The sequence below is a fragment of the Tenrec ecaudatus genome, chromosome 10, assembly GCF_050624435.1.
Source record: "Tenrec ecaudatus isolate mTenEca1 chromosome 10, mTenEca1.hap1, whole genome shotgun sequence".
Taxonomy (NCBI): Eukaryota; Metazoa; Chordata; class Mammalia; order Afrosoricida; family Tenrecidae; genus Tenrec; species Tenrec ecaudatus.
In genome coordinates this window covers 154095405-154117412 of record NC_134539.1, presented here as the reverse complement: position 1 = coordinate 154117412, position 22008 = coordinate 154095405, and the positions used below count along the sequence as shown (strand labels likewise).

The 22008-nt window shown below is 57.4% G+C and overlaps 1 protein-coding gene across 1 annotated transcript; it reads left to right on the top strand.

Moving 5' to 3' along the window:
- Positions 1 to 698: 698 nt before the first annotated feature.
- On the top strand, positions 699 to 21759 carry PRPSAP1 (phosphoribosyl pyrophosphate synthetase associated protein 1). Its single transcript, XM_075562249.1, has 10 exons — positions 699 to 1361; positions 4529 to 4581; positions 7349 to 7415; positions 12603 to 12775; positions 14446 to 14561; positions 14966 to 15021; positions 15669 to 15814; positions 18080 to 18150; positions 18892 to 19038; positions 20892 to 21759. Exons 1-10 carry the CDS (start codon positions 757 to 759, stop codon positions 21048 to 21050), a joined length of 1593 nt encoding a protein of 530 aa, XP_075418364.1. The 5' UTR covers positions 699 to 756; the 3' UTR covers positions 21051 to 21759.
- The last annotated feature ends 249 nt before the right edge of the window (positions 21760 to 22008 follow it).

The following is a 22008-nucleotide window of genomic DNA, read 5'->3' as shown; positions in this document are numbered from 1 at the left end:
TGCTGGAAGTCCAAACATGCCAAGGATCATACAGATGGTTTATGACAGCAGAGACTGTCACACACAAGGCCATCACGTGATCTAGTCAACTAGACGGCCATGAACCGGTAATGTGCAATCCTTGCTTCCATTTGGCACTCACAAAGGTCAATAAAGATACAAGCAACCACCCACAGAAGAGGCAGAGGCGGATGACTTGTGTGTGTGTGTGTGTGTGTGTGTGTATCCCCACAAAACACAGAGCTTCCTGAAGCCAATGCAATGCTAGGAGTCTTGAGGGATTGGTGGTGGTGGGGGTGATGAGAGGAGAGATTATGGGAGCAAAGGCAGGCAGGATTGCTCTGACAAGATCTGGGAGTTTTGCCTTACACACAAATACCAGGTTGAGGCCTCTTTGGAGAGAGCCTGTAATATAAGGCTTAGGAGGGGCTGCTAACCTGAAGATCAGCAGTTCAAAACCACAAGCCAACTCTTTTTGAGAGTAACAGTCTGGGAAAACCCACAAGGGCAGATCTACACCTGCTCTGCCGGGTCGCGCAGAGTCCAAACAGACTGGGTGGCACAGAGTTTGGAAGGCAGGGAGTCTGGATGGCACAGAGTTTGGACGGCAGGGAGTCTGGTTGGCACTAGTTGGAAATAGCCCCGCCCACCTCTTTTCAAATAAACTCTCAGCCGGACGCATGCGCCTCGGGGCCGCGCGCACCGGGCCACCATAGAGATGCCCGGCTAGATCGGCCGGTCCGCCCGGCCGCAGACATGTTGGATCTTGGCAGGCCGGTTGGAGATGGTCGGGCCCTCGCCCAGGTCGCCGTGCGCTGCCCCAGGCCGTGCGGACAGAGGAGGTCCCGGGGACGCGCGCGATCCGGCGGCGGAGTGGAGCCGCGGCCCGCTGCCCACACGGACGGGCTGTCGAGCGCCGGCGTCGTGCCCTCAGTCACCATGGCGGCCCGCGGGCGCTCTAGCCGGCCCGCTCGACTGCCCCGAGGGCGGGGTGGATGTCGGCTCGCCGCTCGCTCCCTCCGCGGCGGGCGTCTGCAGGCCGGGTCCCGCGCGTGCCTGCAGCCCGTGCGCGCCGTGGCTCTCGGCGTGGGGGCTCGGGGCGCGCAGACGGCCGTCCCGCGGCGAGCACCCCCGCGTCTCCTCACCGGCTCCGGGCCTCGCGCACCCAGCGCTGCCCCTCGCGGGCCGGCGATGCCCAGGAAGCTGCTGTTGCTGCCGCCGCTCTCCGCGTCTTCGACCGTCCGCGGCCCGCGGGCCCGCCCCGCCGCCTGGCCGGCCATGAACGCCGCCCGCACCGGCTACCGAGTCTTCTCGGCCAACTCCACGGCCGCCTGCACCGAGCTGGCCAAGCGCATCACCGAGTGAGCGGGGCGGCGGGCGGACGGGTGGGTGGGTGCCCCCCTCCCGCACCCCTCCCGCACCCCATTCCCGGCCCGGGGCTCCGTCCAGCCCCGCGGCGCTGGGATCCGGGTGGCAGAACCATGCCGTTCCGGAGCGGGGCAAGGCTTTGGAGGTGGCAGAAGCCACCCTCGTCCCCCAAATTCGGCACTGGGAAACGGGGGGGCCGACTTAAGCACCCCACACACCTCGCTGCGCCTCTTTCCTTCGTCTTGCCCACGCCCCCTTCCTAGGGCAGCGAGGAGAACCGGGTGCTTCAAGCCCCCCCCCCCATAGAGTGGCATGGGGGAGGGGCGCTGCAGGCTTGGCGCCCCACTACCCGCCTTGACTCCCTATTCCCACGAATTGAGGAAGGAACGGGATGTGGTAACACGGAGGGCCTTCCAGGTAGAAGAACCCCAGGCCACGTTGGAAGCCGGAGGACGGGGGCTGGGAGACGCTGGGTTTTGGATGGGTTCGTTCTCTTACATTTCCCCCTGGAATGCATCCCTGGCCTGGCTAACAGACCCCCAAGGCCTGGCCCCTCCCAGACAAGAGTTCCCTGGGGAGCTTGTTACAGTGACACTTGGGTGGGGACAGGTCCGCCTGTAGGGAGGCTAATTCGCAGGGTTGGTGATACAAAGGTTAGCCCTAACCACAGGGCGTATGGAGGTCAGTGGTGTGGGCTCATTCCCCCTAAACCTGGGGAAATAAAGAGGCCGCTGTCCAGATGATAGACCTGGAAGCCCTATGGGGGTGTTGTCCTGTGCCCTGTAGGGTCATGTGGGTCGGAACCAATAGGAAGACAGTGGGTTTAACCCAGTTTTGTAAGTCAGCTTTGGCTCTGGGTGAGCCCTGGGAGGAGCTCCTGGGTGACCCAGGCGCTGACATGCCAGAGGAGAGAGGATGCACCCGGAACAAAGGGTTGGCAGTCAGACCCAGCACGTGCACGCCCACCCAGGGTGTGGGTGGACTGGGTCAATTCCTGATGGCAAGTGAGCACAATAGGTTATTGGGAGCCCAGTCCTTGCCTGTGGGTGTGGTGCTTGGTTTTGTAACCCAAGGAGGCTGGGGCAGCCTGTGAGTCCGACAGATGCCCTCCCAGCCTGGCCACTTACCAGCTCCGCGACAGTGCCTGAACTGGAGTTAGAAAATGGGGATGCACCCGAGAGTCACAGAGGGGGATGCCAACGAGCTAGTGTGGAAGCTGGGTTTCCCCGTGTGTGTGTGTGTGTGTGTGTGTGTGTGTGTGTGTGTGTCTGGGGGGGTGGGGCGCTGTAGTCCAGGGAGCTGCCAAGGTAGATACCTATACTTTATCCTGGATCGTGGGCTGTAGCACAAAGGGTTTTCGTTGCCATGGGGACAGCTGAGTTTTTTTGGGGGGGCCTTTCTGAAAAGAGGGCGGTGGGCCTGATAAGTGAGGGAACTTATTTATTGTAAGTCAGGCATCTGGCCGAGCAGGGGCACAGCGTGGACCTCTGAATAATACCGGTTTACTAAATGGCCTCTTTCTGCGAGTCAGCTTTTGGGGCACCCCAGAGTACTAATTGGGAGAACAGTGAGGCCTCCTACTCCGTAAAAGGTGGCCACCTCAAAACCTCCCAGGCTGGTTGTGCCCTGTCTTGGCAGTAAGAGGTCTGATGTTGAGGGAGTCTCCTGGTAAACCTGAAAACCTTGTTTTTTCACATTCAAAGTTTTATCTACACACTCTGAGGATTTTCCAGAGCTGATCTTTCTGATTTTTAAGATTGGAGATAGTGATAGTCTTTCGAAGGAGGAGGCCTCTTCAGCTTGTATTTTCTTAGATCTTTTTAGTTGGAGTTTTGAGATAAAAAGCCAAAAAAAGAAAGCAGCAACCCCACAAAGCCCCTTTTCAGCAGCTCTGCAGTCTACTCCCTCATTACTATTTGAACCTCCCCTTTCGGTGTCCTCTCTGTGAGGCCAAGGAACCAGGCCCAGGCAGCCTTGCCCACGCTGACTTGCCCCAAGGACCTGAAAGCAGGGGGCCAGGGGGCATCTGGGGAGAGTCTTATGCTCTCCTGAAGAGGCTCTTCCCTGCTTTGTTCCAGGAAGGTGTGGTGTGATTGTAGAGAACGGTGTGTTTGTAAACACTCCCCTTCTCTGTTCTGCATGGAAGTACTCGGTAAGATTTGATGAGAACAGGGTTTGGGTGTGAAGCAAGACTTGAAGACAGATTGGAAGCCAGGTGACCTTCCACCCCCACCCAGGCGAAAGCATTCCAGGATTCCTCACCGCCTAAACGTCAGCAGGGATCTTCAAATAACAAAAACAAAACAGAGCCTTCCCAGCCAGCCCTGTTCACAAGTCCCATGGGTGCTTGTGTGTGAGTGAGTGATACTGTTAGGATGAACAGGAAAAGACCCCCAGTTTCCACTTTTAGTGACTCTTTGCTCACCTTGTTTCATCTGTTCCAGCAACCCCCACTTGGATTGTTTTAAGCAAGTTTCTCACGGACTCGACATTGTGCTAACAAAGTTTTTTGTGTGTTTTTTTTTTAATTTTAACAATTTATTAGGGGCTCATACAATTCTTATCACAGTTCATACATATACATACATCAATTGTATAAAGCACATCTGTACAGTCCCTGCCCTAATCATTTTTTTCTCCTCTTTTCTTTTTTTACATTTTATTAGGGACCCATACAACTCTTATCACCATCCATACATATACATACATCAATTGTATAAAGCACATCCGCACATTCCCCGCCCCAATCATTCTCAAAGCATTTGCTCTCCACTTAAGCCCCTTGCATCAGGTCCTCTTTTTTTGTGTTTTTTTTAAACAACACAATTACCCTCCACCCCCACCCCCCCCCAAAGGTGTTCATTCCGAGGATGCAGACCTTGCTGAGGTGTATGTTTTCCTGATGGTCCCACCTGGCTCTTTACAGGTGCACGCTGGGTCGCCACCTCAGACACTTGGTTAATCTGGAGGCACTGGCACTGAGGTGTTTTCCTGGGTTGGCGTTCACACCAGCGGCCAACTCTTGGTCCTGGGATGCTTTTCCAAGACAGTCATTGTATTCCAGAGGCGGTGGCCCTGACGCTCGGCCTGGGTTGGGGACGCTCTGCAGGGAGACAGTGCTTGTTGGCCCTTTAACATTTGTAAACCTTTCTGCCCACAGGCGTCTTTGTGCAGAATTGGGAAAGTCGGTTGTGTACCAGGAGACCAATGGAGGTAAGTTACAGTGCTTCTGTAAGCACCCTTTAGTGTTCGAGTTAGGCTGCTGCCCGCCAGGCCAGCGGTTTGAACCCACCAAGCCGCCCCGAGGGAGAAAGAAGAGGCTTTGTGCCCTTGTCAAGAATCACAGGGCCAGTTTTCTTCGGTTCAGTGCTGTAGGGTCTCTGTGAGATTTGGTCGTTGGTGGATTCCATTTGGTTCCCCCCACCCCACGTGACCGCAGCGCCCAGGGACGGGGCTTCCCAGGCTGTGACCTGTGTAGAAGCTGGTTGCCAGTCCTTTCTCCCTCTGGGCATCAGGTCAGGATGTACAACACTTAAGCTCAACTCTGGGAGGATGCAGTTGAATCCATGATATACATCTCTGAGAATTTTCTCCCATCTGTGAGTCAGTCGCCTTTGCACCCGCTCGGTGTGGACCTTCCTGCCACCTGCTTCATTGGGAGGACACCTGGTTTACTTACTGTTAGCCTGCCCGTCTCGTCCTCTGATCTTCTCCAAGGACATGCTGAGCCGGCCTGCTTTTCAAGGTCGGGGTGCGAGGGATCATCCTGTCCCCACCCCGCAGCAGGACATCTTCGTCCTCATCCTCCCCCTTCCCAAGATGATGCCGACAACACGGGCACGTCGGAGAGGAATGCGAACGGTGTGGAGATGTCATTTCTTCTCCGGGTTTTGTCTGCCTCTGTGGGTGTCAGGTGGCACCAGGCACATGCGGGCACCAGGTAGCCCTGGCTTATTGCAGCTCCTCCCTCTGGCCTCCCTGGCTCAGTTCTTCCCCTCTGGTGAAGTTGGAGGGCCATGGCACCACTTCGTTACATTCCTGAAGACAGACCCCTGCTGGGCGGCCAGAGCTCCTGGAACGCCAAGGTTAGAGTCCAGTGGGACCCGGAAGGAGCCCTGGTGCCATGGTGATTATGCGTTGGGCTGCCAACCACAAGGTCAGCAGTTCAAAGCCACCAGCCGCCCCACGGGAGAAAGTCAAGGCTTTCTACTTCTGTAGAAACTCACAGGGCAGTTAGTCCGCCCTGTCTGACAGTGTCATTGTGGGTCAGAATCTACCCCATGGCAGTGCGAAGGGGAACAAAACCCACTTGGATGTGAGCAGCAGCTGGTGTCAGATCCTTTAAAATTAAGTTTTGCAGTGTTGAAAGCCAGAGCCCATGCGTCTCTGCCCCTTTTCCTTCTAAAGTCTTTGGAGGGTGGAGCTACCAAGAAGTAGCGCCATCCTGACTGGGGAGGGACTGGTCTGTAGGCGTGCTTGGGGCCCTTAGAGACGACCTCTTGAGAGGGAGATGTTGTGCCTTACAGTCTCACAGGCAGTGCTGTGGGAGTCAGTACTGACTCGATGGCAGTGAGGCTGCGGGTTTATTTTGCTTTTCAGGGGGTGCAAGTCATGAGCTGTTGATACTTAAAAACCTGAAAGTGGAGGCAGGTAGGGGAGCGCCCTGATTCAGGGATCGGTCTCATACTCAGATACTAAAGCCCCCGAGCAGGGGCCCTCCTTGACTGCCGGAGTCCTCCTTCCCTCTCCCTGGGGCTCTTGGCCTCCTTTCCGGGCTGGCCTCTCACCTCCACCTCAGCCTGCTCCAGCCCACCCTCTGTGCTTCTACTTGGACCTTTGTAAACTCAAGTGATCAAAGGACTTTGACCGACCACTGCTGGAGGCCCTGCAGGGCCCAGCCACCCTGTGGGCCTTGGGCATCCTGGCCCTGCCCCGAACCATCTCACTGTCCATCATCACCTCGTCCTGTCCCTCTGACCTGGAGAGCAGCCTGCCCTGCTGGCTTCCCACCGCTCAGTCCAGCCTGGATGCCGAGGAAGCCTGCAGTGGAGTCTCCTGGTGCTTGGAGCTCGGCCCCAGGGGCCCCTCCAGCAGCCAGTGCTAAAACTAGCTCATGCCCTCCTCCCTCCATGGCTTCCCTGTCACACTTGGCTTGAAGCCCAGGTTCTTGATTATACCTCTGTCCTCAGTTGGCCCACTGACCTCTCCCTCCCTCAGGACCCTCTTTTGCTCTGCTGTCCAGCAGTTTCCAGGTGCTCGGGTTGCCCTTCTGCCCAGTCCATGTGGCACGGTCCCTTCCTCTCCACAGTGAGGCTGGTGGCAAGGCCCCTCCAGCTCCGCACATCCTGTGCGTCCCTCCTGGCAGCTCTGCCTCTGCCCCGAGGGCCTGGAGAGTTTGCCCAAGTCTCCCTGCTGCCCTCTGTCCCCTGGGCCCTGGCCTCCGCCGCAGGGTCCGGCTTCTTGTGCGAACAGCCTCCTTGTTTGCTGCGGGCTTTTCCTCCAGGCGGCGTTTCTGTGTCGCTCTTTGGGACCTTGAGATTTTACGAGGACTCGTTGGTCTTTTGCCATCGACTGGTGGCACATTTTCCTCCCAGCGGCACTATTGGTGGTGGCACTGGACAGCCAACCACAGTGCCAGCGGTCAGGCCCACCAGCCCCTCCCTGGGAGAAAGCGGCGTCTGTGCTCCCTAGAGGTGTGTAGCCTGGGAAACCCGCTCTAGGGTCACTCGGAGTCAGCGTGACCTCAGTGGTGGTGACAGCGATGCAGCTGCTGAAGAACACCGGCTTCCCAGTGGGGGGAGAGGAGGCCGCCGGCTGCCGGGAAGGGTGGCAGCCTTGGACAGCAGGGGCAGTTGTGCCCTGCCCTAGAGGGTCACCATGAAGCAGAATGGGCTGTACCTGCTCTGGTGGGCCCGCCGAGGGAGACTGGTGACGGCTCCGTCCAGTGCTGCCCTTCAACCTGGGGCTTGCTGTGTTTCAGAGACGCGGGTGGAAGTGAAGGAGTCTGTGCGCGGCCAGGACGTGTTCATCATACAGACCATTCCCAGGTAAGCCCGGCCGCGCCCAGCAACCTGCCCCAGAGGGTCTCTGAGCCTGTCGTGGTTTATTTTTAAACCATTTTGTTGACACTTTATCCACATGTCATACAATTCAGTAAATCATATCGAGGAGAGTTGTACAACCGTCATCATATTCGATTCTAGAAATTTGTCTTCTTCCTTGTACTCATTGTTATTCATGTAATAATTTTTTCCCCTAATGGTGGCAAAAATTTATACAACAGAACATTCTCCGATTCCACAACTTCTGCTTGTTTAATTCCGTGTCATTGATTACACTCTTCCTGCCGGACCGCACTATTTTTCCTTTCCAAGTTATTCCGCCGCCTCCGACATACACTCAGTGCCCCGCACAACCTCTCTTTCCTTTCAGCCATCCGTCAGGCTTGGTTTCTTTCTCTTTTTTCCTGTGGTTTTCTTGATAATCGTATTTACACACCATATACTTCCATGGTTAAATCGCTTTTAAAGTGAGTTGTATAATCTCATTCGGTTCTGGGGCTCCCTCCTCTTCATTCACTGTCTGCTCCCCAGCCCCCTCACCCTTCTCCCTGTCTCCCCCCTCCCCTCTCAATCCCCCATAAACCCTTGCATCATCTTGTTTCTGTCTCTGGGCATCCACTCCTGTGCTTCCCAAACTGGGAAACCCCACAGAAACAATAAAAACCAAACCAAAATAAAGCGGTAAGGATAAAATAATAATGTAAAGATAAAAATACAAGTAATGAGGAGGAAAGAAAAGACCCGCCATCATTTTAAAAACCAGGGGGAAATTTTCGTCATGGAACTAGCAAGTATTACTGGAGCACATAACAAATTTAGATTGGGTCAAGAGGGAGGTCAAGTGACCCAAGGATCAGACTCTGTCCAGCCTGATCCAGTTTACAGTGATCTCTGAGATCCTGGCCTGTGGCTGGAGGGGATCGGCCAGCAGCTTCATCTGACCAGACACTCTGCAGATGGGCTTGGGGCTCCCTCTGCCCTCCACAGCCTTCTACAAATTGGGCGTTCACCATTTAAGCTCTGGTACGTTTCCCTGCATCGTCTTTGGATTTTGTTAAAGTCATTCCGTGTGAACTAGTTGACTCCTCCCTTCATGGCTGCTTGCTTGAGAAGACAAGCCTCTAAGACCCACCTGCGTTCTTCACCACCCTTTTCTGTAGCACGGGTGTCTTCAGTGATCTGTTGGTGAAGGCGAGTCTCGAGCAGGGCCATGTGATTGGACGGGGACTAACCCATCCAGACAAACAAAAGGCAGGAAAACAAAACCCATAGAAACCAAAGGTAAAGCTTTGTCAGTCACCCCTGGGGTGCGAGGCCATTGCACTGGGAGCATCAAAGGTTTCCCACTGCCACAGCACCCGGTATGAGGTGTCTGCTCGAGGCACAAGCCTGTCACTCTTCATGGTAACAGCCTTGTACTCTGTGGTGGTTTCGAACTGCTGATCTGTCAGTCAGCAGCCCGTCGCTTAACCTCTCCACCAACAGGGCTCCTAGTCCTGCTTTTTCAACCTTTTTTCTCCTAGAAATTGTCGTTGGGAATTCATTGTCTTTCCATTCACAGCCATTTGGTGTATTTTCTTTTTTTTTTAATTCCATCTAATTTTTTTAAAAATCGTTTTATTGGGGGCGCATACAACTCATCACAGTCCATACAGACATCAGTTGTGTAAAGCACATTCGCACATTCATTGCCCTCATCATCCTCAAAACATTTGCTCTCCGTTGGTGTTTTTCTTTCAATGGTGGTTTATTTCCAGGTGAAGAGAGCTGCTCTGCATGTATTCACAGGCTTCTGGCTCCTGCCGGTCACCCCACTGTTCCTTGTTCCCCGACCAGGAAGGGCTGTCAGCTTGTCCGGGCAAGCAGGCACTCTTCCTTCGTCGCTCAGCCGACGGTGCCTCCTGGCTCCTCTGAGGCGTTTGGTGCTGCTGCGGTGTGCACCGCGTGACTGCCCAGGCCTGCCTCCGGTCCTCTACCCTGGGTGGCACAGCAGCGCATTTCTGGCCTGTCTGCTCCCCTCAGCAAGAGGCTTGTCTGGAGAGCTCTCCCCTTGCCCATCACCTCCCAGGGCATCCGTGTCAGAGAAATCTAGACCCTAGTGTCTTGAAGTGGGTGATAGAACGCCCTGGGAGGTGGGGCGCACTGGTCTGATGCAGGGGGGCTGCTGCACACACAGCAGATTCCTCCCCTTTTGTCCTGGACTCTGGGCAAGAGGAGAATCATTTCTAATGGCTGAGCCTTTCCCTCCAGGTGCACAGTAAGCCTCGAGGAAAGAAGCAGCGTGCCCAGGTAGTCCACATCATTGCCCACAGGGCGCGCCAGGGCTGGGCCCTTGCCCAGGCGCTGTGCACGCTCGGGCCACTGCTGACGGTGCTCCCTTGTTTTCACGGGTGCTGGATGTAAGCCGGCCTGCCACGTGACTGCGAGAAGAGCCACCTCATCGTTGGAAACTAATTGGCAGGGAGGTTGGGTATGTGGAGCAACCCAGTTAGCACAAGCTGCCAACCCGGTGCCCCAGATACTTAAGGGTTCAACACTCAGCAGCCCGTCATCACCCTGCGCCCGGGCCTCTGTGCTGTTGCCCCATCCACGCTGTGCTGGCCCGTACCCAAACTGCCTCGCCACAGAAAGGCAGCCCTTGCTTTGCCCCCTGGCCCTTGAGACAGTCTGCTCACCATGAGGCCGCCCGGGAGCAGCACAGGTGCGAGGCCGACTGCTCTAGGGTAAGGTGGTGGTCTGGGAGGGGCTCCGCGAGGCAGGGGCTTCCAGCTTGTGCTCACGCAGGACGTGCTTGTGGGAAGGCAGGCGCACAGCAGAGAGCCTCGGTGGGACCACCGAGGTGACGTGTTTACTGATGGGAAGAGAGAGCAGCAGCCTCAGCCCCTCCCAGACCACCCTCGCACGGCCCTGCCGGAAACCTGGGGCTCGAGTCTGGAAGGAGGCTCACGACTCTCGTGTCCCGACCGAGAAGCGAGCACGGGAACGTGGTCTCGGAGAGCTGTGGGAGCGCGGCCAGCCGCTGGGCAGCGGAGCTGCACTCTGGGCTTGGCCTCGGTCCCTTTCTTCTGTGATGTGTATTGAGGGGCCAGGACCCGAGGCGGTCAGCATGGCGTGGATGGTGGCAGAGACAGGAGCCAACTGCGGGTGTCCACGCTGCCTTTTCTGGATCAGCGGGACCTGGGCAGGCTCCTCGTGTTCATAAGGCGGGGTGGCTGCGTGCGGCTGCGGCTGATTTCCGATCCAGGGCTTGCCGTAGTGACCTGCTTTGGAGGGCAGGGGTGGGAAGGACATAGCACAGTAACCCATTCTGTCAACACACTGCTGTGACAACACTGCCGGCTGTGCAGCCACCCTCCCCAGAGCCACCACGAGCCCTGTGGCTGTCCCTGTCCCGGGGCTCGTGTCCCTTCCCGACTCTGGTCCTGGCGATGGCGCTGCTTTAGAACTGGCTGACCGCCGTGGCGAACGGTCCCATAAGTGGGTGTCCAGGAGGTTCCAGACACCGGAGCCATGGACCGGAGCAGGGTCCATACCAAGCAAGAGCAGTCGTTGAAGGACAAGGTCGGCGTTTCTATGCACCTGCGCTGGTGCTGATCTAAAATCAGCTTCAGTGGACTTGACCGTTGAATTGCTACAGGAGCGTCTCTGCTGGTGTTGGGGCAGGGCAAGTCCAGCTGTGGCCCTGGATCGCCTGCCTTCACGGGCCTGGGTGGGCAGGTCGTGCCTCTGTGCAGCCTGTCGACTGGGTCTAGCTCATGGCCTGTGTCGCAGGAGAGCGCTTCCAGCCGCTGATTCCCTGGTGGGGTCGCCAAGCTTTTCTTCAAGGTGCCTCTGGGCAGACTCGAAGCTTTTGGTGGCAGCCGACTAAGCACATGAACTGTTAGCGCACCCCCCCCAAAAAACAAACAAAAACTTCCGTTTTTGTGTCTCCCAAATGCTCCATAGTGAGGCTGGGCTGCTTTGAACTAGTAAGGGTGTGATGACCTGGGTCGAGCCAGGGCTGGAGTGGGTAGGGCAGAAAAGCAGTCAGCTGGGAAAGCCATTAAGATTGTCCTGCTGAGATAGGGACGAGAGGGAGCCAGGATGTAGTGGGAACATTCTTTGGGACAGATAAACAAGGCCAAGGCTGCCAGCCACCCTCCCTTTACCCCTGCTACACAAAGTAGCTAACTGCCTGTCAGCAGACGGTCCCACCAGAGGGACAGAGCCCCTTTGTCTCCTGCTGACCAATGCTGTGCGGGGTGGGAGGCTCTGCTCAGCTGGGGCCGGAGATGCCAAGGTTATCGGGAGGAGGAGAGGGCAGAAAGAAAACCGTGGGGAGGGACTTCGTGATGAACAGAGAAGCAGAAGCGAGCCAGCGCTGTGACCCTGTAGGACATCAGAGCCACCGGCAGGGTTTCCCAGGCTGTAAACTTGGGCGGACGCAGCCAGCCTTGCCTTCCTCGTGCAGAGGGGCTGGTGGGTCTGCCCCACTGGCCTGGAGGTTCATATTGAAGCTCGTTAACTACTGCCCCTGGGCGTCCATTGCCCCTTTCTCCAGGGGTGGCTGCTCAGCAGGCCAGGTGGGCTTCCCCTCCCCCTGGCTGTCATGGAAGACATCCTTCTGCAGATCAGGTCACACTGACCGCCTCTCAGCCAACGGTGCCCCCGTTCCCTATGGCGGCACCTGCATTATGCACCACCCAGTGACCATATCACTGTCTCAAGATCCAGGCAGAGTGTCAGGGCAGGAGGCAGGGGCTTCCAGGGTGAAGTTGCTGAGTGTGAGATGCTTAATGTCTTCTGCGGCACCTTCCTCTGGAGTGGGGAGCCAAGCCGTTCTCCATGGTCTCTTCTCGGTCAGGAAGCTCTGCTACCTGTTCCCCTTGAGTGATCCTGCTGACATCTCAAACACCATGACAGAGCTTCCAGCACTCGGCCACACAGACCCTCCTCACAGCACGACACACGGACTAACCCGTGTGGGATCCCTTCAGTCGAGTGACCCTACAGGGCAGAGTAGAACTTCCCCCCCGAGTTTTCTGCAACTCGAAACCTCTGCAGGAGCTGGCGCCTCGTTACTCTCCCCAGCCCAGCTCGTGAGTTTGAACCGCTGACCTTGTGGTTAACAGCCCCGCGCCACCAGGGCCCCTAGGGAGTTTTCCCGGGTTGCTCAGATGGAGACTCTTTCAGAGACGTGAACACGGCGGTGATGGAGCTGCTGATCATGGCCTACGCCCTGAAGACGGCCTGCGCCAGGAGCATCATCGGGGTCATCCCGTACTTCCCTTACAGCAAGCAGAGCAAGATGCGCAAGCGGGGCTCCATCGTGTGCAAGCTGCTGGCCTCCATGCTGGCCAAGGCCGGTGAGTGTGGGCAGGCCTGCCCGGGGCGGGGGGGGGGGGGCGGGATGGCGGGGAGCGCGGGATGGCGGGGAGCCTCAACCAACTGGCTGGGCTGCAGATGCGTCTGGTAGCGGTGAGGGCGCGGTCCGAGGCCTTGTTCTTGTCTTCTCTGTCTTATGGTTGGAAGACAGTGACCACTGTTTTCTGCTCGTGAGCGCAGATGCTCTCATGGCCCTCTCATTTTCCATTTCATCTTATCAGAACTTTGGCTGTTGGTCTGGGCCTTCTGGTGGGGTCTGTTGAGCGTCGGATCGAATCGGGTCGTCGGGCTCCAGCCATACTATTGGGCCTGCACTTTTCTACTTGACGTTCACTGCCGTGTGTTCTCCTGGTCGCCTCCACACTGCCGCTCGCCCTTCTGCTTTCATTCTGCCTTGCGCCCAGCTGGCAAGGCCGTGTACTTTCTGGCCTAGCAGTCAGTGCGTTGCTGTTCATGCTTATCTGGTGTTTATTTAAAACAAATGTATCTTTGGGACCCATCAGAAGGAAACCTTTGAATTCCGTTCACTCAACAAAGGCCATGTGATGATGCTGGCTCTTTGTTCTGTAAGCCTTGCCCCCGCATTTGGGGCCTTCGCAGTGTGTTTACACGTGAACCTTTTTGTTGGGTGACTGGGAGCCCTCGTGCCAGGTAGTACCTTCAAGTTGGGCTGCTAACCACGAGGTCGGCGATTTGAAACTCCCAGCTGCTCTGTGGGAGAAAGACAGGCTTTCTTTTCCCATAAGGAGTTTCCTTCCCAGAAACCCCTAGGGGCAGCTCTACCCTGCCCTATGGGGCTGCTATGAGTTGGAATAGACTCGTTGGCAATGAGTTTTCTGTTTGACTTAGTGAATGTTTTCCTATAAACTAAAACAAAAACTTACTGCCACCCAGTCGGTTCCAACTCACAGCAACTGGGCTTTTGCATCAGGGCTGTGGACCTCACGGACAGCAATTTGACCAGCCTTCTCCCCGGGAGAAAGGTGTGGCTTTCTACTCCCATAAAGACAGCTCTGTCCTGCCCTGCAGGTCGCTGTGATGTCCCTACAAGAGCACTTTGTCTCCTTGTCTCTTCCCGCACACACACTGTGGCAGGTCCTCTAACAGCAGTCCTCCGCCTTCTTAGGGTTTCTCGTGTGGTGGGGACGCCTGGCCAGAACATTGTTTTGGTCGCTACGTCATCACTGTCATTTTGCTACTGTTATGAATCAGGCGACCCCTGTGCAAGGGCTGTTCGGCCCCCAGAGGGGTAAAGACCCCCAGGTTGAGCTCGCTACGCTAGCACCTGTTTGAGGTGCAGGCCTGGTTTCTCCCTCTCCCTCCACCCCGCCTTGGAGGAGTTTCTTCCCGATTCCAATCCTCAAGGCCCTGCTGCCCATCCGTGATGGCTTGGGCATTTATTTATTCATTCCGTGTTCGGAAACAATGTTTTCTCAATTTCCAGGAGGGGCGCACTTTCCCCGCAGCTAGCTAGAGGTTCTATTTGGCTTGCCAGCCAGTCCTCCGGTCCAGCCCTGCGGGGCGTAAAAGGAGCGTCCCTGTGCTTACCCTCTGCCGCCTGGCGGCACAGCCCGGCGTCCCCTCTGCCTGGGTCGCTAGCCTCCCGTGGGCCAGGCTGAGCTTGGCGACTTTGTTCTAATGATACTTCCAGGTTTGACCCACATCATCACGATGGACCTTCATCAAAAGGAAATACAAGGATTTTTCAGCTTTCCTGTGGACAACCTCCGCGCCTCCCCTTTCCTGCTCCAGTATATCCAGGAAGAAGTGAGCCCCCCACCCCCCGGCCTGCCCCACCGTCCCCTAGCAGTCTGCCTCCACCATTGAGGGCCCCCACGAGACCCCCCACCCTCCTTCCCTTTAGCCAAATGTCTGAGGGCCCGGGGCTGGTCTTGTTTTTATTCGAAGGCATGAAAAGTAGATTCACTTTTAAGTAATAGTTTACAACTTAGGTTTCCTGAAGCTGAGGTTCAAAGCCATGTTTCCCGCAGCTTCTGGGCGTAGCAGGGCACGTTGCACTGGCGTTTATTGAGCATGTGGAAGATTAGGTTTGCTGGTTTCAGTCATGGCAACAAGGGGGGGGTCCCACACCTGTATTCCCAGCCCCCAGATGTTATTGCTGACGCGTGAAACTTTTTCATGGTATTTTCCTATTTTCCCACCAAATCTAGATTCCAAATTACAGAAATGCAGTCATTGTAGCGAAGTCCCCTGATGCTGCGAAAAGGTAAGTGCGCGCAGGGCCCGCCACAGGCTGCTGGGGGAGGGGGGTTGTCTGGAAGCAAGGTCCCGCTGCGAGGCCCTGGCCCCTGTCCACGCTGGCTCCAACCCTGAGCCACTCGCTGGTTTCCTGTGGGAGAGTGAGCTTCTTCCCCAAAGCTCTCGAGATGAGGGGAACAGTGGGTGCCCAGCACCTTCAGGCGGTTGTTTCTTAAGGTGCTAAACTCATAAAGCAAACATCTGCCGGCAGGGCCTTTGCACAGGTGGGGTGCGGCAGTGGTTACATCTTGTGAGTCCAGCAGTTGGCTCTGAGCCCGTGCTGGAGCCCCCATCCCAGCCTGGGGCCCTCTCCCTCCCCCATCCCAGGGCCCTAAGTGGACTCTGCTCTCCATGCCTTTGCCCCTCTGGGTGGTTCCTGCAACCAGGTCAGACCATGGCAAGAACTTCTCCTAGTTTGTGACCAGCCTCCTTGTTCTGGTGATGGCGAGGGACAGCTGTAGGGCCAGCGACTAGCCCAGGCCCCTCCTTGTGAGCCTCTCAAGGCCGACTGGAGAGCCCTCTGGGTCCCTGAAAGGCTGTGCAGCTTCCTTCTCTGCTGTTAGAGCTGACAGCCTGTCCCCAGCAAGGTCGCCATGTCCTCCGTCTTGCTCCTAGGGCCCAGTCGTATGCAGAGAGGCTGCGCCTGGGGCTGGCCGTCATCCATGGGGAAGCCCAGTGCACAGAGCTGGACATGGACGATGGGCGGCACTCCCCACCGATGGTCAGGAACGCCACGGTGCACCCAGGCCTGGAGCTACCCTGTGAGTGAGCGTTGTGGGCAGGGTGGGGGCTCCGGGCTCCAAGGGCGTCCAGCGAGCCAGGGTCTGCAATGAGGCTGTTGGGCCGTAGAATCTGAGATTCTGGGCATTTTAATTTCAGGATTTGAGAAAGGTTGAGAGGAGGACACAATCTCATCACACCCTTCCCTCAAACTCTAGAGTCTACAGCTGAGCACTTTCCTTCTCGTAGATTGAGCTAAGCCGGAGGACTCTTTGCTGTCTTGGCCCACCACCCCGTGTAGGAAACACTGACCAAACTGACCCCGCCCCCTGCTGGTGGTCCAGAGCCGGTGCTATCCTCTGGCCCGTCATCAGGTGCAAGTGGGGCACCTGCAAGTGGGACACCAGATTGTTGCAGTGGCCCCTCCCCATGAGGTGGCTTCTCCCACGTTGGGAAACACACGCTAAGCTCTTTGGAATGAGGTGCAGGCTTGTTGTTCTTTATCTACAAAGACGTGACGTGGGCAGAGTCTTTCCACCCAAACGATGCTCGCGTTCTGTGGGGCTTCTTTCTTGGCCGACAGCACAGGCCTCCCCTCTGGATCATTTCCCACAGGCTTTTGGACCCAGGCGTGTGGGGTGCAGAAAAATACACTTTCTTTTCCATGTTTTTATTTTCTTTATTATTATTATTTTAGACTTTGTTTGATCTTAGTGCTCAGACTTGGAAACCAGCATTGTCATAATGCTGCAAGGGGTCTGCACGAGGCCCCCGGGAAAACTGCCTGTCTCTGCATTTCCATTCCTCATGTCCTCATCTCGTCCCACCTTCCCACCTTAATTGGACCCATCCTTGTCCTTGAGTGAAAGAAAGCACACTCCAGGTCCCAGGTACCACACCCCCCCGCCCCCGACCACCACCACCCAGCCAGAGGAAGCCCTGCAGTTCGATTTCTGTTTTTGCTTCTCTCAGGCAGGGGTGGGCCAGGGGGCTCTTGTCTGTTCTGACCTTGAGACTTAGGGGGCAGGTGTGCAGCAGAGCCCTAGCTGGTGTGTGTGGGGTTCCGCGTGATGAGCGTGGCAGGGGTGCCACAGGAAGTACGTGCTGTGTCGTGGGTGGGTGATGTTGGCTGAGGTGGTACCTGGCGGGCTAGGCCGCTCTTGTCCCCTCTAATGAGAGAGCCTTTGGGGACAATGCTAGGCCTGTGCAGGCCCTGCCCCATCACTGGTCTAGAGATTTGTAGGATAGAACTGGGGTCATGCAGGAACATGAACTAGAGGAAGGTTGTGTGCTTTGCCCGGGCTACCCTGCACCCTGGCTGGCTGGGCCCTTCCTTGTGATCCTTCTGTGAGGGACGTCCAGCTGTCTCCACATGACCCCCCCTCATTCCCATTTGGGTCTTCTGGTGCTTGACGCCCGATCCGTCCACACCTCGTGATCGCACAGGCTGCTGTGCTTCTTCCATGCGGGCTTTGTTGCTTCCCAGCTAGATGGTCCCTTGTTTACCTTCAAACCTTTGAGAGCCCAGACGCTGTGTCTTGTAATAGCCGGGCACCATCAGCCTTCTTCAGCAGGCACGTGACAGGCCCTCGTTGGCTGCACTAACATGAAGGATGGCGTCTTTCTTAGGGCCGTGCCAGGTCGGCCGCCTCTCCGTGTACCATTCCGGGAGGTGACCGCGTTCAAGCAAGGCCACCATTCTCACCTCCTTGCTGCTGTCACTACGGGAGACTGAGTGCTTCCCGGTCTCCTGCCCCATCTTTCGGCTCCTGCTGTCGCGTGATCGCCATTCCTTACTAGGGAAGCAGCCCTGTGGCTTTGGGGCTTACAGGAGTGTCTGGATGAAGGTTTCGGGTGCTCGCGGGGAAGTTGTCGGGGAGAAAGCCAGCTCTGGCAGGTGGCCCCGGGGTCTCAGTGAGGGCAATGCAGAGCTGCATCTGCCGCTGTGCCCCTGCTGTGCCCCTCGTCTTCCCAGGCCCTCCCTGCTCCTGGGGGCACTGCAGGCCTCAAACCGTGCCTGGTGTGCACGGGCCAGCCGGCATTCGTGTGTAGGGTGCACACTGGATCTTGAGTACAAGTTCAGATGGGACTCTTGTTGGAGCTCCGGGATGGACGAACGGAGATGAATTGAACTTGGTAACGATGAGGCTGCTGACAGGTTGACATGGCATCAATGCGGCCACATTGAGAGGGACCCCGGGCGGTGGGGTCTGCATGCTTCTCAGAACGTGGACTTCCCTCCCTCGCGCCCCGAGGCGTGGTTGCCCCTGTGGTCACTTGGGTCCCTGTTCTGCTCCCTTTTGCAGTGATGATGGCCAAGGAGAAGCCGCCCATCACCGTGGTGGGCGACGTGGGCGGACGCATCGCCATCATCGTGGTAGGCTGGGGCCCCTGGAGTCCTCCCTCTGCGCTTCCTCACCCAGCTCCCGTGGGACGAGGGGCAGGACTTTAGAGACCAAACTCCTTGCCATGGGTGATTGCAGCTCATGGCGACCCTGCTCGGCAGAGTAGAACTGCCCCTGGGTGTTTCCGAGACTAAGTTCTATGCAGGAGTAGAACACCTCGTGGATTCGAACTGCTGACCTTGCGGTAAGCAGCCCTACGTGGAACCCAACATGGTCCACCAGCCCAACAGGGATTAAAGTACCCGACAGAGGAAAACATGTAGTCGCTCCCACAGAATACTCCTCCCCGTAACCTTTGCCCGGGGTCTGGGCTCCAGCAAAACCCACCGACTCAGCTGCTGGAAGCCGGGCGTGCCTGTACAGCCCGCTGCAGGCTCCTTCCTCCAGGAATGGTGTTTGTGCCAGGCCTTAATGGCTCTGCTGGGCCAGAGGGCCGGCCCTCCTGCACCCCCACACCCCAGCCCTGGAGGTTGCCCACAACCTCCTGACAGCCACACCAGGCTCCAGTGGGTGGGCCCCGAGGGGCAGGGCTGGGGCAGGGGGGATGCCTTCACGCTGGGAGCTCTGGGCCGAGGCGAGCTTGGTTGGCGCATTCGCTCTCCCTCTCCTCTCAGGATGCTGCCCTTGATGGTGTTGGAAGCCTGGTCTGAGTGGCGCTGGCAGGGAGGGCAGCAGACGGCACCCCCACACTCACTCTGCTCTCCTCCCCCCAGGATGACATCATCGATGACGTGGAGAGCTTTGTAGCTGCCGCAGAGATCCTGAAAGAAAGGGGAGCGTACAAGATTTATGTCATGGCCACCCACGGCATCCTGTCGGCCGATGCGCCCCTGGTGATTGAGGAGTCCTCCATCGACGAGGTCAGAGCTGCCGCCGCCCGTAACAGGAGCATGGTCCTGCCACTGGGGCTCCTGGCCCAGAAATGCCAACCCAGGGCAGAGGCCACCGGTCCACAACCTTCCAAGGCTGGGGTCAGACTGCTGACCTTTCAGGTAGCAGCCAGAGACCTCACCAGTAGCCACCAGGAAGGAGTCGCACTGGCCCCTGGGCTGTCACCTTGACAGATCCACGCTGTCCCTCTTCCTCTGTAGAGCTGCCGACCTTCAGCTAACAGCTCTGCAGAATTAATCTGTGAAACCCCCACCCCAGGGGCTTCTGAGAGCCCCCCAGAGGGTCCAGGGGCTTCTGAGAGCCCCCCAGAGGGCTTCCAAGGCCAAGAATTTCCTCTTTGCCCAGAGATTTGAAATGCCAACCGCTGTGCCAGCAGTGCCACCAGGGCTCCTTGGCGTGTGTTCAGTTGTGCTGACACTGGCGGTGGTGTCAGGCAGGTGACTCCCCGGCAAATGACTGGAACTGGGCCTGGAGCTGTCATTGTTGCGTGGCCGACCAGGACCCCCGAGGACTGCAGTCTCAGGTTCTGAGACCTGTGAGCACTCCTGGTGTCAAGCCGGTTCGGTGTTGTGTCTGTGCCATAAAGTGTGGTGTGGGCAGTCCAAAGTGCCAGTGTGGGTCGGGGCCTGAACCGCTGGCGGGCAGTCTCCGACGGTGCGGCTGTTGGAAGAGGAAAGTGGTGACAGTGCTGGGACCAGGGGGACAGTTTGTCCAGCATGCCCACTGGAGCACCAGTCTCTGCAACCCCGACACCTGAAGGACCAGCTGGTGCCCGCTGCTGCTCTGCCCGCTGGGCTGCCGAAAGGCATTGCATTGGAAGGTGCTGAGTAGGGCTAGAGGGGAACGTGGCCCCCAAACTCAGAGTTGTCTTTCAAAGGATCGGGCTTACTGATCTGGTCAGGTAGAGACTGGTAGAACCCTGGGGCCCTGGCTGTCAGCTCAACAATAGACGACAGGTCTCAGGTCCATGGGGGCAGTGGCACCGGGAGGCACGTGCACGCGGAGTCCTCCGCAGGCGTTGACCCAGGACCGGGGTCAGGGTGAGAAGCAGAGGAGTGACAACAGGAGGCACGGGGAGGGGGGGCGCTGTTTGCCAGGAACGAGGTGAGCCGGATGAACCGCGCATTCAGGTGAGTAAAGCAAATGCCCATCCACCTGTACCAGTTGACAGTCTATTATCAAGACTGTTGCTACCAGGGCCCAGGTTCTGGCATCGTCAGTGATGGCCGCACTGACCTTGCCGACTCCTAGAGGGCGTGCTGCCCTGACACGGCCGCAGTCTGCGCGGTGGCTCCCAGGGGACCTGCCTGGCCTCTTACATTCATACCCGGCGAGCTCAGATGGTTCCGGCCTCCGCGACTCAGGGCGCCAGGGGGTTGTTGGGTAGACTTTTCTCCGAAGACGCTCATGAGGACTCACTGGGGTCGGAAGGCGCTCACTGTAGTGGTGACACAGTTGGCAGAAAGGTGTACCTGTCATTGTGCCCTGCTCGTTGTTGGAGCCAGGGAAGTAGGGGCTGACTTCATCCCTTCCACCCTGCAGCCCTGGCCTCGCCCCGCACACTTCTCTTTGTCCCCCAAAGTCATTGAGCTCTGGAAAGGAGCACAGGTTGAATCCCCAGAGGCAGGACGCTGGCTGGCTGGCCGTGGGGGTGGGGGTGGGGGGGTTAAGAGAGGGGTAAGCACCGTCTTCAGGGGGCCACTCGCAGATGGCCTTTCACTGTGGTGGTGATGCTCCAGGAAGGTGTCTGGGCATCGGACGTGAGGGCAAGCAGGGCGGGCACAGGGAAGTCCCATTTCTTTCCCTCTTGCTGTCCATCCAGGTGGTGGTGACCAACACCGTCCCTCATGAGGTGCAGAAGCTGCAGTGCCCCAAGATCAAGACTGTGGACATCAGCTTGATCCTGGCTGAAGCCATCCGGAGAATTCACAACGGGGAGTCCATGGCGTACCTCTTCCGAAACATCACCGTGGATGACTAGCCCTCGCGGTGGCCTCAGCCCTGAGCACCTTCAGGGGTCAAGTACACGCGCTGTCTCCTTTCCAAGGAGGGCTGGGCATCGATCACCAGGAGGGCGGGAGAGCGTGTCTGTCGCCGAGATTGTGGAGGGCAAAGCTAATGGAGAAGTGGCACTGCCCCAAGAGTCTGCCCTTGGCGTTCCTGCTCCCCGAACTCCTTACAGACTCTTTCCCGGGAACATCCGGCTGCCTGTGACAGGGCAGAAAGGCAGCAAGCGCTCTGGTCTGTCCGTGTCCCTTGAATGCGTGAGCTCCCGGGAGACGCAGGAGGCGGCGTGTCTGCCGCCCAGTCCCAGTTCACCAGCCTCATGCCAGCTTTTTCTAGAGCATCCTCTTGTCCAGAAGCTGCCGGCCTCGGCCTGAGTAGAGAGCTCCATCCTGAGCTGTGTCCGGATAGGTTGCTCTTAGGTTGCTAATAAAAGACCTTGTCTCCTAGCCTCCCCTCCCTACCACGAACCGAGCCCCCGTCCCAGAGGCCTCAGCCCCAGAACCCCTGCCGCGCCATCAAGTGCACAACCCGGGATTGTGTGGGAGAGGGTGGGCATCAAGACAGGGACAGGGGTGGCATGGCTCCACCCTGTGCCCCCGTGATGAAGTAATGTCCTTGTTGCATCTGCTTTGGGGGAAAAAGAAAATAAACTCATTGGGCTTTCTCCTGTGGGGTGGCGGGTACTTGGGGCATCACACTTTTTTTAATTGAAAGAATTGATTTTCCATTTTTGTGGCTGACCATGTGGGCATCACAGAGCACACAGCAGCTCCCCGGTGCAATGGGCACTCAGTACTGCCCTCAGACATCACCCCTCCCCCTTTGCCTCCTGACAGGACACAGGACATCTCGCACGCTGGTTATTACCAAGTGTGTCAGGTGCAGCCTTGCAGCGCACACCCCACACCCCCTGCCAACACCCAGTAATCCAC